The 13,927-nt window shown below is 37.8% G+C and overlaps 1 protein-coding gene across 1 annotated transcript; it reads right to left on the bottom strand.

Annotated features, from left to right (window-relative positions):
- Positions 1–12,176: 12,176 nt before the first annotated feature.
- Positions 12,177–13,512, bottom strand: LOC109238760 (pathogenesis-related protein STH-2-like). The gene is made up of 2 exons (XM_019405233.1): positions 13,224–13,512; positions 12,177–12,584 (listed from the first exon to the last, which is right to left on the bottom strand). The coding sequence occupies exons 1-2, from the start codon at positions 13,405–13,407 to the stop codon at positions 12,286–12,288; spliced, it is 483 nt and encodes a 160-aa protein (XP_019260778.1). The 5' UTR covers positions 13,408–13,512; the 3' UTR covers positions 12,177–12,285.
- Positions 13,513–13,927: the final 415 nt, after the last annotated feature.

Genomic DNA, 13,927 nt, shown 5'->3' with positions numbered 1-13,927 from the left:
AGATAATAGAAATGGGAGCACTTTATATTTAACTAAATATTACATCCCATAAGAGAACCGCAAATATTTTTAGACATTTTTTAAAGAAAAGTCTAAACAAAGTCTTAAAAATATATATAAAAATTATATATTTATATGTCGGTTTGGTTTGAGTTTTTTTACTCAACACCAAACCAAATCAAACCAAACCTGATCAAGTTTTTTAAATTAATTTGATTTGACTTTTCAATTTGAAGCAATTTTCCAATTCAATTTGTACCTCCCTACTTAAAAGTATGCAATAAATCGTTCATGAATATATGCTTTTGAAATTCAATGATGTGAATGTTATTAGAAAAAGATGTGGGAACTGGTGGCAGTGGTCAATTCAAAAAGGGAAAAGAAGAATAATGAACATGGGCTAAAAGGGATTAGAAATGTTTGAAAATCTAGTGAATTCTATTTCCTCGAATTATCACGTGAATATTTTCCTGTGCACCTAACAAAAGTTATGTCACCACCCAAAAACCCCTCCGAAGGAGTCGTGATGGTACCTACTCTCTAAATTAGGTAAGCCTAACATAAACTGAAGTATCGTTGATGCTTACTAACTTTAAATTAACTAACTCTGAATAAATCAAATTTCCCAAAACCGGTGGTACAAGTCACGAGCCTATCTAAGAGTAATTACACAAAATAATACATCACTGCCCCGAAATAAAGGAGACAATGGAAATAAATACAAATGAAGGTGACTCCGAGACTTGCGAACGCTGTAGCAGGTTTACCTTGAGTCTCCACCGCGACGACCCGAAGAGCTACTATCAATCCACCTGGATCTGTACACAAAGATGTACAGAAGTGTAGTATGAGCACACCACGACGGTGCCCAGTAAGTATCAAGACTAACCTCGGTGGGGTAGTGACGAGGAACAGTCAGGGCACCTACTAGTCAAATGACATGAACAGGATATGATAATAAAACATCAAGATAAAGATAACAAAGTAATATCAACTACAGAGAGAAAATCCAAGTACAACAGTATAAACAATAAAGGGAGAACACGGATAGTAACGAACGGAAACCAAGTAAATCAGATAACCCAAGCAATTCAACACTGACATAACAGAGGCGCAGACAAGTAAGAATGTATCCAAATAAAGAAAACAATGCCAACTCAATCAATCACATCATGTTTAATACACCATCCCGATCATTTCAATCCTCGATTTCTCATATCATAATCTCAACTTTCGAACTTTCAGCACATATGGCACCTTGTGCCCACTTATTTTCCATCTCACTCTTATCAACAAAATCCACATGATATACAATACAAAATGTCCTTACAAATGCACTTAAGATGTTCAAGAAGTCCTATTTACATAATATAAAATTACAATTTCTAAATAAATTTGGAAAATCGGCGAGAAAAGATGAGGTTATTTTTAGAAATCATTCGAGTAAGAAAGTACCCCTTTCAATTTAAAATACAACATCGGAAGAATTATTACCTTTAATAGGGGAATTAATAACTTAAAACTTAGTAGAAATTCCTTTTTAAGAAAATTACAACCTCAGACGGTTTAAGGAAATTTAACTGAGTAACTAATTGAATTAAGGATGTAACAATTATTGAAGTTTGAAGTATTGGAACGTATAAATAAATATATATAAATACGGTGAGGTATTGTAAACTTTTTGGGTTCTAACAAAAAGGATCACAACAATAAAGGAAGTAAACAGTTTAAACATTTGAATTGATAACATCAACTAAACATAGCAAATCGAAGGTGCACGACACAAAAATCCAATTACTAACAAGGATAAGGAAACCAAACACAGAATTTCACTTTCATTTCATATTTTGTTGCTGGCGTGCAACCCGATACCATTTCACATGTCTCGTTGCAGGCGTGCAACCCGCTCCCATTTTATATATCTTGTTGCAGGCGTGCAACCCGCTCCCATTTCATATATCTCTTTGCAGGCGTGCAACCTGATCCCATTTTATATATCTCGTTGCAGGAGTGCAACCCGCTCCCATTTCATATATACCTCGTTGCAGGCGTGCAACCCAATCCTATTTTACATATCTCATTGCAGGCGTGCAACCCACTCCTATTTCATATATCTTGTCACAGGCGTGCAACCCGCTCCCATTTCATATATCTCATTGCAGGCGTGCAACCCGATCCCATTTTAAATATCTCGTTGCAGGCGTGCAACCCGCTCCCATTTCATATATATCTCGTTGCAGGCGTGCAACCCGATCCCATTTCATATATCTCGTTGCAGGCGTGCAACCCACTCCCATTTTATAATCATCATCAATTATAAAAGAATCCTGGCAAGGGAATAATAAGGAAACAACAATATCCCGGCAAGGGAGTCAACCACAAGAATAAACACGTCCCGGAAAGGGAACCAGCAGTAAGAATTAAATATGTCTCGGCAAGGGAATCAACTATAACCAAACTTGTACTAACAATTAACTTCACAATGAAACCTCAACTACACAGCAAGACATAATACGTACGTGATAACTACACCGGAAACCACAACAATTGGACATGTAACCTATTTGCATGAAGCCATAGAGGAACTCACAACCAAGAAGTATCGAAACAATAAGGAAGGCAATCACTTCAATTAAGGCAATTTAGGGTCAATGTAACACGTAAGAATTAGAGGAAAGCTAACAACGTCATATGGAGTATATAGAGGCAATTTAAGCAACTAAGAAACCCAATCATAACAGGATACTTTCCACATAAGGACCTAAGAACCCTAGAGACAAATTTCCCATAAATAAGTCCGAGCACACACTCGTCACCTCGCATGCATGGACTACAATTAGCATAGAAGACTCAATTCCTAAGGGGAAGTCCCCCACACAAGGTTAGGCAAGATACTTACCTCAAAGACGACAACTCGGTACTCTAAAATGGACTTCTCGGGCGAAAAGACCTCCAGACAGCTCAAATCCAACTATAACAACTCCAAAACACACATAAATCAAATAAGGAACTATTCCGAATAATAAAGTTTTAATCTTTACAAAAATATAAAAATCGACCCAAAAGTCGACCCCCGGGCCCGCACCTCGGAACCCGTCAAATTTTACAAAATCCGATCACCCATTCCAAAATGAGTTCAACCATACAAAATTTATTCAATTCCGATACCATTTGGTCCCTCAAATCATGATTTTTCATTTTGAAATTTTTCTTCAAAAACCAACTCTTCCCCCAACCCAAAACACAATTTAAATGATAAAAATAAAGACAAATTCGTGAAATATATTTAATTCTAGTTGAAGAACACTTACCCAATCGAATTTCGTGAAAAACCCACCAAAAATCGCCAAGAACCGAGCTCTAGAAGTCAAAATATAATGAAAATGGTGTAACCCTCGATTTTGGAATATATTCTGTTTGCCCAGGTGTTTGTTCATTGCGATCGCGGGAGAAGTGATGCGATCGCGTAGAAGAAAATAGCTACTGGCCCAAAATGTTCTATGCGATCGCGGGCAAATCAATGCAATCGCATAGAAGGAAAATGCTGCTGTCCAAATTTGTGCTACGCTATCGCGGACAAATCAATGCAATCGCATAGAAGGAAAATGATGCTGTCCAAATTTGTGTTATGCTATCGTGGACAAATCAATGCAATCGCATAGAAGGAAAATGCTGCTGTCCAAATTTGTGCTATGCGATCGCGAACGAATCAATGCGATCGCATAGAAGGAAAATATGGCAGGTTAACATTGTACTACGCGATCGCGGCTACGCCTATGCGATCGCATAGAAGGAAATACTAGATAGCAGAACATCGGTTCAAACATAGGGAAAAATGACCCGTAGCCCATCCGAAACACACCCGAGGCTCCCGGGACCCCGTCTAATCACACAAACAGGTCATATAACCTAACACGGACTCGCTCGAGGTTTCAAATCACATAAAACAACACCGAAACAACGAATCAAACCAAAAATCAAACTTATGAATTTCCAAATCTTCAAATATCAAATCTCATGCCGAAACCTATCAATTCAACTCGGAATAACGCCAAATTTTGCCGACAAGTCCAAAATGACATAACGGAGCTTCTCCAACTCTTGGAATCGCATTCCGACCCCGATATCACAAAAGTCAACTATGGGTCAAACTTCTTCATTTTTCAAACTTCAACTTTTCCAACTTTCGCCGAAATGCCTCAATTTACCCTACGGACCTCCAAATCCGAATCCGGACGTGCGCCTAAGTCCAAAATCACCATATGAAGCTGTTGAGATCATCCACGACCCATTCCAGGGCCGTTTACCCAAAAGTCCAATTCCGGTCAAATTCTCACCGTTTGAACTTCTAAAGCTAGTTTCCTTCTTCCAATTTGACTCTGAATCGTCCGTTAACTGAATTCAACCATGCACGCAAGTCAATACACATATCATGAAGCTGCTTGAGACCTCAAACTGCTGAACCGGACGCAATTGCCCAAAATGACCAATCGGGTCGTTACATCCTCCTCCACTTAAACATACGTTCGTCCTCGAACGTGCCCGGAGTCGTCCCAAAACCATTGAACCACTGCATGAGCTCACCATACATACACCCGGGGGTGTTTCCCCATCACCCAACCTATGAAGAACTGACAACGCCACTTAACTGAAGGTCTCATCTCCTCCTTAGTCCATAACCTTAGAAAAGAACCCAAACCTCAACATCCGAAATTCATCATAGGATCCGAATTCCACATCATCACACTGAACACACCCAAACAAGCTGAATCGAGCCAAAATTTCCAATCCCGAATACAATCACGTGCTGCTTCACACAACTCAATGCCCGAAGCAATAACCTCTGACCACCATAGCTGCTCAAATAACATCCTGGATGCCGGTAACACACCTCAAATTGAATATAACCTTATTCCGGACCTCCACATCACTGTTCATGATAAAGAAACATGCGGAGACTCATAGCTGCCTATGAAATCAACAAGTCAAGAAACCTTCTCGCCCGCCAGGGCCATTACCCAAATCTTAGTAGATACACCCACATACGTCCAAACACTCCTTACCTCCAATACCATAGTACCACTGTCAGGTCTAAGAACCACATCTCGGCCAATACAAGCAGCCCAACTGATGACTCATCACGGAAAGACACAAATTCTCACACTACACAGCTCGTACATCGAACCAGCAATAACTCAATTACGTAGCACAAATAAAGAAAAGCAAAGTAGAAGAATTTTCTAACAAGTGTAACATGTGCAACAACAAAAATATAGTTTTCATCAAATTGTTCCACAGAGGAAAAACAGAACCCCAAATTAACACGAGGAAAGGGTATCTCATATAACATCCGCTGCGGCGCGCAGCCCGTTCCCAAATACTCATCAAGCCAAGAATGCTCCGGTTCACTGATCATATACATACTGATATCAAGTACAACAGTGTGCACAAAAAAATCTGTGGAAAAGATGAATAGAAGTAAATAAACATGAAAGGAGCAAGTACAACTAAGGTGCAATGAGCAAATTAACATCACAAGTGCTATCTCACTCGCATCGCCATAAGGCCTGAACAGAATTACAGCATGCGTGGGGAATAATCATAAAATCTCGCTGTGTGGCATAACATATGGAGCATATAGAGGCAATTTAAGCAACTAGGAAACCCAATCATAACAGGATACTTTCCACATAAGGACCTAAGAACCCTAGAGGCAAATTTCCCACAAATAAGTCCGAGCACACACGTCACCTCGCATGCATGGACTACTATTAGCATAGAAGACTCAATTCCTAAGTGGAAGTCCCCCACACAAGGTTAGGCAAGATACTTACCTCAAAGACGACAACTCGGTACTCTAAAATGGACTTCTCGGGCGAAAAGACCTCCGGACAGCTCAAATCCAACTATAACAACTCCAAAACACACATAAATCAAATAAGGAACTATTTCGAATAATAAAGTTTCAATCTTTACAAAAATATAAAAATCGACCCAAAAGTCGACCCCCGGGCCCACACCTCCAAACCCGTCAAATTTTACAAAATCCGATAACTCATTCCAAAATGAGTTCAACCATACAAAATTTATCCAATTCCGATACCATTTGGTCCCTCAAATCATGAATTTTCATTTTGAAATTTTTCTTCAAAAACCAACTCTTTCCCCAACCCAAAACACAATTTAAATGATAAAAATAAAGACAAATTCGTGGAATATATTAAATTCTAGTTGAAGAACACTTACCCAACCGAATTTCGTGAAAACCCCACTAAAAATCGCCAAGAACTGAGCTCTAGAAGTCAGAATATGATGAAAATGGTGTAACCCTCGATTTTGGAATATATTCTGTCTGCCCAGGTGTTTGTTCATTGCGATCGCGGGAGAAGTGATGCAATCGCGTAGAAGAAAATAGCTACTGGCTCAAAATGTTCTATGCGATCACGGGCAAATCAATGCAATCGCATAGAAGGAAAATGCTGCTGTCCAAATTTGTGCTATGCTATCGCGGACAAATCAATGCAATCGCATAGAAGGAAAATGCTGTTGTCCAAATTTGTGCTATGCTATGCGGACAAATCAATGAAATCGCATAGAAGGAAAATGTTGCTGTCCAAATTTGTGCTATGTGATCGCGAACGAATCAATGCGATCGCATAGAAGGAAAATATGGCAGGTTAGCATTGTACTACGCGATCACGGCTACGCCTATGCGATCGCATAGAAGGAAATACCAGATAGCAGAACAACAGTTCAAACATAGGGAAAAATGACCCGTAGCCCATCCGAAACACACCCGAGGCTCCCGGGACCCCGTCAATTACAGAAACAGGTCATATAACCTAACACGGACTCTCTCGAGGTTTCAAATCACATAAAACAACACTGAAACAACGAATCAAACCAAAAATCAAACTTATGAATTTCCAAATCTTCAAATATCAAATTTCATGCCGAAACCTATCAATTCAACTCGAAATAACGCCAAATTTTGCAGACAAGTCCAAAATGACATAACAGAGCTGCTCCTACTCTCGGAATTGCATTCCGATCCCGATATCACAAAAGTCAACTATGGGTCAAACTTCTCCATTTTCCAAACTTCAACTTTTCCAACTTTCGCCGAAATGCCTCAATTTAGCCTGCGGACCTCCAAATCTGAATCTGGACGCGCGCCTAAGTCCAAAATCACCATACGAAGTTGTTGAGATCATCCACGACGCATTCCGGGGCCGTTTACCCAAGTCCAATTTCGGTCAAATTCTCACCGTTTGAACTTCCAAAGCTAGTTTCCTTCTTCCAATTTGACTCTGAATCGTCTGTTAACTGAATTCAACCATGAACACAAGTCAATACACATATCATGAAGCTGCTCGAGACCTCAAACTGCCGAACCGGACGCAATTGCCCAAAACGACCAGTCTGGTCGTTACAAGTTAATATTGTTCGTCAAACTGTAACAATATAATATAATGAAACAGTAATATTACTGTAACAGAAAACAGAAACAGAAAATCAGAAGTAAAGCTGAATCTCGAAATAATCAAATATATTTCAGAATGAAAATCGAGCCCACTGAATGCACAGTGAGTCCTTAAGGAAATTATTCCCCTCAAGTACCCAATGTGTTGGAATATTATCCTTCCAGGGTAGAACGATTTAACTCACTAGAGTATTGGTACCAAAAAAATCTGGTGAACTGCGAACCATGTAATGGTTGTAAATCACATTGAAATTTACTTGTGCAGAAGAAGGAGAAGAAGTTCAGAAAATTTCGTAAGGAAAGATTCTAGGATCAATGCATATTTATAGCAATTTTCTGGCACTGTTTCTGAAAAGTTTGCAATCTTTCAGAAACAGCCATGGCTGTTGGAACAGGCGGGGACGTTCAAAATATTCCGGGAAAATAATTTAAAGTAATCCGGGAAAGAAATGGACCGGGTCGGTTGCGGGTCCTGGGTCATTCCGGGTTGACTTTTCATTTATTAATTAAATTAATTAATTAATTAGATAATTAAAAGAAATTTTGTCCAAAAAGATTAATCAATCAATTGTTGACCAAATCCGAAGCCGAAGCTGAAGCCGAAGCCGAAGACGAGCCGAGCCGAGCGACGACGACGACGACGGCGACGGCGCGAGGCTAACCTTCTTTCCAACCCATTTAACACCAAGGGAAGTGCTTTCTCAATATAAGCATATTCCCTTTGCTTTCCACCACCAATGAGGGACAATTGCTTTTTCCAAAGCATAAAGGAGCTTACTTTCCCTTCTCATTTCTTTCCTCCATTTCTCATTCACCACACTTTAATTCCAACAATCCCCCACATGAATGGGGAATGACTATAAGACAAAGGAATGCACGGACGAGTGTGTGTTTTACATGCAAGGATTAATTGCATCTGGATAAACAGGTTTTTCTTTAAATTTTTCGTAGTGAACTTATTGCGGATATACTCGGTCAATCGGTAGATTTGATATCTTTGAACCGTCGAGCTTTATTGTATACCTAGACAACATCACACAATCAACCCTTAACCATCTGTGGTTCCCACAGTTGTGTTCGTTTCAGCCATGAACACCGCCTGGTTTCATGAGTGCTTAGAGAATTGGCCTTTTACTTTCATTCCCCTTGAAGCGGCTTACACTTCATACTCACGTAGGTGATTTCTAATTGTGTAATCCTATAAATACACTATCTGGTCATTTTCTACCAGACTTAGCAAATCATTAAGAAGCTTTAAGCTTTATTGACTCATCAAAAATCTTTAACGCTTTACCCTGATTTCTAAACGTTGCCTTCATCATGAGAATGTGATGAGTTATTTGACAATGTTGAACCCTCATTCATAACTTTGTTTGATCTCTTTGAACCTAACTCGTAGGATCTCCAGTCTGTTAGGTAGAGTTACCGCCATGATGACTTGTCCTAGGCCTTAACACCATCCCCTTCGATGATCTTTCAACTGCCTCTCTAGATAGGCCTTTTGTAAGTGGATCCGCCATATTATTTCTTGACTTCACGTAATCAATCGTGATAACACCACAAGAGAGTAGTTGACTAACGGTATTGTGCTTTCGTCGCATGTGACGAGATTTTCCATTATACATAGCGCTCCCTGGCCTACCTATTGCCGCTTGACTATCACAATATATACATATAGGTGCCAAAGGTTTGGGCCAAAATGGAATATGTTCCAAAAAATTCCGGAGCCATTCAGCTTCTTCACCGGCCTTATCTAAAACTATGAATTCAGATTCCATCGTAGAACAGGAGATGCATGTTTGTTTCGATAATTTCCAAAACACTATTCAACCCCCAATTGTGAAAATATATCCACTCGTAGATTTAACTTCAGATGACCCGGTGATCCAATTTGCATCACTATATCCCTCAATCATGGAAGGATATTTGTTATAATGCAGAGCGTAGTCTTGGGTATGTTTTAGATACCCCAAGACTCGGTTCATTGCCATCCAATGTATTTGATTGGGATTACTTGTAAACCGACTCAGTTTGCTAATAGCACATGTTATATCTAGTCGCGTACAATTCATGATATACATCAAACTTCCCATTGCTCTTGCATAGTTCAATTCTGAGTCACTTTCACCTTCATTCTTTTGAAGTGCATAACTTACGTCAATTGGAGTCTTGGCAATCTTAAAATCCAAATAATTGTACTTGTCAAGTACTTTTTCAATGTAGTGAGACTGTGATAATGCTAGACCTTGTGGAATCTTGCGAATTCTAATTATTAAGATTACATCAGCAACTCCTAAGTTTTTCGTGTCGAATTTGCTAGCCAGCATGCGCTTAGTAGCATTTATATCTGTCATATCTTTGCTCATTATCAATATGTCATCAACATATAAACAAACAATGACTCCATGTCTTGGAGTGTTTTTAATGTAAACACATTTGTCACACTCATTGATTTTAATACTATTTGCCAATATTGTTTGGTCAAATTTAACATGCCATTATTTGGGTGCTTGTTAAGTCCATAAAACTACTTAACAAGTTTGCACACTTTCTTTTCTTTACCAGGAACCACAAAACTCTCGGGTTGTTCCATGTAAATTTCTTCCTCCAATTCTCCATTTAAGAAAGTCGTTTTAACATCCATTTGATGGATTTCAAGACCATACACTGGCACCACTGCCACTAACACCCTAATAGATGTTATCCTCGTTACTGGCGAGTAAGTGTCAAAGTAATCAAGGCCTTCCTTTTGTCTATAACCTTTGAGAACAAGTCTAGCCTTATATTTTTCAATAGTGCAATCAGCTTTCATTTTCCTCTTAAAAATCTATTTCGAACCTAAAGGCTTATTTTCTGGAGGAAAATCAACTAATTACCATGTATGGTTATCCAAAATTGATTGAATATCACTATTGAATGCCTCTTTCCTAAATGCTGAATCAGAAGATGACATAGCTTCTTTGAAAGTTTGAGGCTCATTTTCAAGCAAGAATATCACAAAATCTGGTCCAAAGGAAGTAGATGCTCATTGATGTTTGCTACGCCTTGGATCCTCTTTACTTGGAGTTTTTCCTTTGGTTCTTCCCGTGGTCGTTTAGATCTTTTGACGACTCACATTCAATTTTATACGGATAAATATTTTTAAAGAATTCAACGTTATCTGATTCAATTACCGTATTAACATGAATTTCGGGATTATCAGATTTATGAACCAAAAACCGACATGCTTTACTGTAAGACTATAATATAATGAAACAGTAATATTTCTGTAACAAAAAACAGAACCAGAAAATCTAAAGTAAAGCTGAATCTCGAAATAAGCAAATATAATCTGAAAATCGAGCCCACTGAATGCATAGTGTGTCCTTAAGAAAATTATTTCCCTCAAGTACCCGAGGTGTTGGAATATTATCCTCAGAGGATAGAACAATTTAACTCACCAGAGTATTGGTACTAAAAAAGCTGGTGAACGACAAACCACTTAATGACTGTAAATCACACTGGAATTTACTTGTGCAGGAGAAGGAGAAGAAGTTCAGAAAATTTCGTAAGGAAAGATTCTGGGATCAAGGCATATTTATAACCATTTTCTGGCACTGTTTCTGAAAAGTTTGCAACCTTTCAGAAACAACCATGACTATTGGAACAGGCGGGAACGTTCAAAATATTCCAAAAAAATAATTTAAAGTAATCCGGAAAAGAAACGGACCGGATCGGTCGCGGGTCCTGGGTTATTCCTAGTTGACTTTCCATTAATTAATTAACTAAATAATTGAAAGAAATTTTATCCAAAAAGATTAATCAATCAATATTTGACCGAAGCTGAAGCTAAAGCCGAGTGAGTGACGACGACGGTGGCGCGAGTCTTACCTTCTTTCCAACCATTTAACACCAAGGGAAGTGATTTCTTAATATAAGCATATTCCCTTTTCTTTTCACCACCAATGAAGGACAGTTGCTCTTTCCAAAGCATAAGGGAGCTCACTTTCCCTTCTCATTTCTTTCTGGCATTTCCGATTCACCAAACTTTAATCCCAACAAATATTTAACCGGAGGTCTTTCATTTGAATTCTTTTATTCATCTAATAATTTGCATTTTTCTTGACATTATTATAACACTCATAACTATTACCACAAGTCTACAAGAATATATGTCGCCTGAATCAGTGGACTTTTTTCTATTGTTTTGTTTCGTTACATAAGATTATTATCGTATATGTGGAAGAAAAAATCACACGTACGTGATGTCGTTTCAATTTTTTCCTCCGTCTTCTATCTTTCTCTAATTAAAATTTTCTTTTAGGTGTGGCCTGTGGGTATAGACTGCACATGTAAGTATCCCTTTCGGAAATTTTTATCACATCATCAATTAAACAAGTTTTGGTTTTAGTACAAGCACTTGATAAGTAAAACATGCTAAGTTGCTATTCCATTATTCAAAGTTGTCTTCATGTCATATCCTCACTAGAATTATCAAAGTAAGTTTGAATTTTCTTATTTTTACTTTTATATTTCGTTTGCGTATCAATGAACTTATCATCCGAGTCTAGAATATATATATATATATATAAATATAGCCGCTCACTCAATGCGTACCTAAAAGTATTTGGCGGATATATAAAATATGTCTAATCCATGTATAATATGTGTGTAACCATGTATACCAGCTAAAAAAAGTAATCATCCGCCCGGCTATTTGTGTAAAATCTCATAATAATACCTCAAGAAAACATAGGACATCAAGCCAAAATGACAAAAATTAATTAAACTTGGAACTTTTGAAGAGTTGATAAAACTTTAAATTAAGCATAGGAAGAAGGATTAGCAAGGAGATATGCTTCAACAGCCTTGAAAAGCTCCACAGCTTTCTCTTCACCTTCTTTAATCTCCTCTTCTTTTACTACAAAATCATCTTTGGTATGGTAATTGCTTATTGTCTTGCAAATACAGCCTCCATTTTCAGATCCCTCAAAACTAACAACGTACGAAATGTATTCCAGATTTTCTCCTAGAACTTCTCCTTCGATCAATGAATACTTTATTACCATGTTCTTGTCGTCAACAACATGGATCTTGTGTTTCAAGTACTTTATTGGATATCCTGCCATTTTCAAAATAACGAAGATTATTTTTAGATAACTATATGTCGTTTATTGATTTTTCTTTTTTCATGTAGGAAAAGTTATAATGACTTATTTTTCAGCTTCCTAGCTTACTTTTGTGCTTTCGAGATATAAAATTTTATGAAATTAAAGAAACACAAGAAGAAACGGAACTGTATGCAAGGAAAGTGGCCATAAGAAGTGGAAAAGTCGTCACAAAAACTTTTCGTAGTAAAGGAATTGTCACGTAAAGTTGTCACCGAAAATCTCATTTCTTGTAGCGAAGAAATTGTCACTTTTTCAGGTGTGTGGTCTTTTCCCGGACCCCGCATGAACCTAGATATTTTCTGCACTACGTCTTTTTTTATTTTATTTATAGCTAGATAAGTATATAAAAAGTTGATCATTGCCCTAACAAGTTATATAAATTAGTTTTTCATTTATCAGACAGTTCACACAACTTGTAATAATAGAACCACTTTAACCTTTTAAGGCAAAATCTTTTTTCAAAAAAATTTATCCAGAAACTTTTAGCTTAAATAAAGGTTATTTTTCATTTCTTTCGTTAACCACTATGAAAATCAAGATTCTCGATTTGAAATGAGTTAGTAAACCTAAAAGCTAAGAAGAAAAGTAACCTTCAACGAAGTTCATCTTCTTAATGCTTTCAGCACCACCATCACCTTCAACAATCTCAATGTTTTTCACAGCTTTTGGCATCAACTTTGGTACAATATTTTCTGCATCAAGAACCAAAGCCTTGAAAACCCTAGCAGGATCAACTAGAGTTGCAATATCTTGTGTATATGTGGTAACACCCATAAATATTTCTGCCTAAAAAATAAATGAGAAGGTTAATTTGAGGTAAAAGATAAAGTTTCTCGGTTGAGAAAGTTATTAAGCTGTGTTGGTATAGTGAAATTTTAGATGGTATTTGTAGGGAAAATGAAGTGAGACTTTAGAGTTCAGTCAGCAGGTCCACTCATTCAATTTCAACATTCAAAGCACTCCATTTTGGACTTCCTTTATCCAATTTATAGATGTCCTTGTACGATCTTTGAATAAAGTTTTAGGTGAGTCACCCTAACAAAATTCGATCAGAATTTTGGAGTAATGGTAAAGTTGTCTCCATATGACCTATAGATAATAAGTTCGATTCTATTGGATCAGCCGCTGATACTTGCATCCGTAGTAGACTGCCTATAGCCTACATCACACCCCTTGAGGTATTACCTTTCTCCGAATCTTGCGTGAACATGAGATGCTCCGTGTACTTGTGGGCTGTCTTTTTACAAGCCCCTTGGGAAAGTTTTTCTTCATGACTGGTCAAGCACGCCTAGAA

The sequence above is a fragment of the Nicotiana attenuata genome, unplaced genomic scaffold (assembly GCF_001879085.1).
Source record: "Nicotiana attenuata strain UT unplaced genomic scaffold, NIATTr2, whole genome shotgun sequence".
Lineage (NCBI taxonomy): Eukaryota > Viridiplantae > Streptophyta > Magnoliopsida > Solanales > Solanaceae > Nicotiana > Nicotiana attenuata.
Note: the sequence above shows the minus strand (reverse complement) of the source record. Positions and strands in the feature narration are given on the sequence as shown.

Bases quoted from the DNA above. Each gene is read 5' to 3' on its own strand.
- LOC109238760 (XM_019405233.1), bottom strand. From the start codon at position 13,407: ATGGGTGTTACCACATATACACAAGATATTGCAACTCTAGTTGATCCT. The intron at 12,585-13,223 runs GTTACTTTTCTT...TGAAAATGGCAG, and splicing joins GAAGATGAACTTCGTTGAAG to GATATCCAATAAAGTACTTG.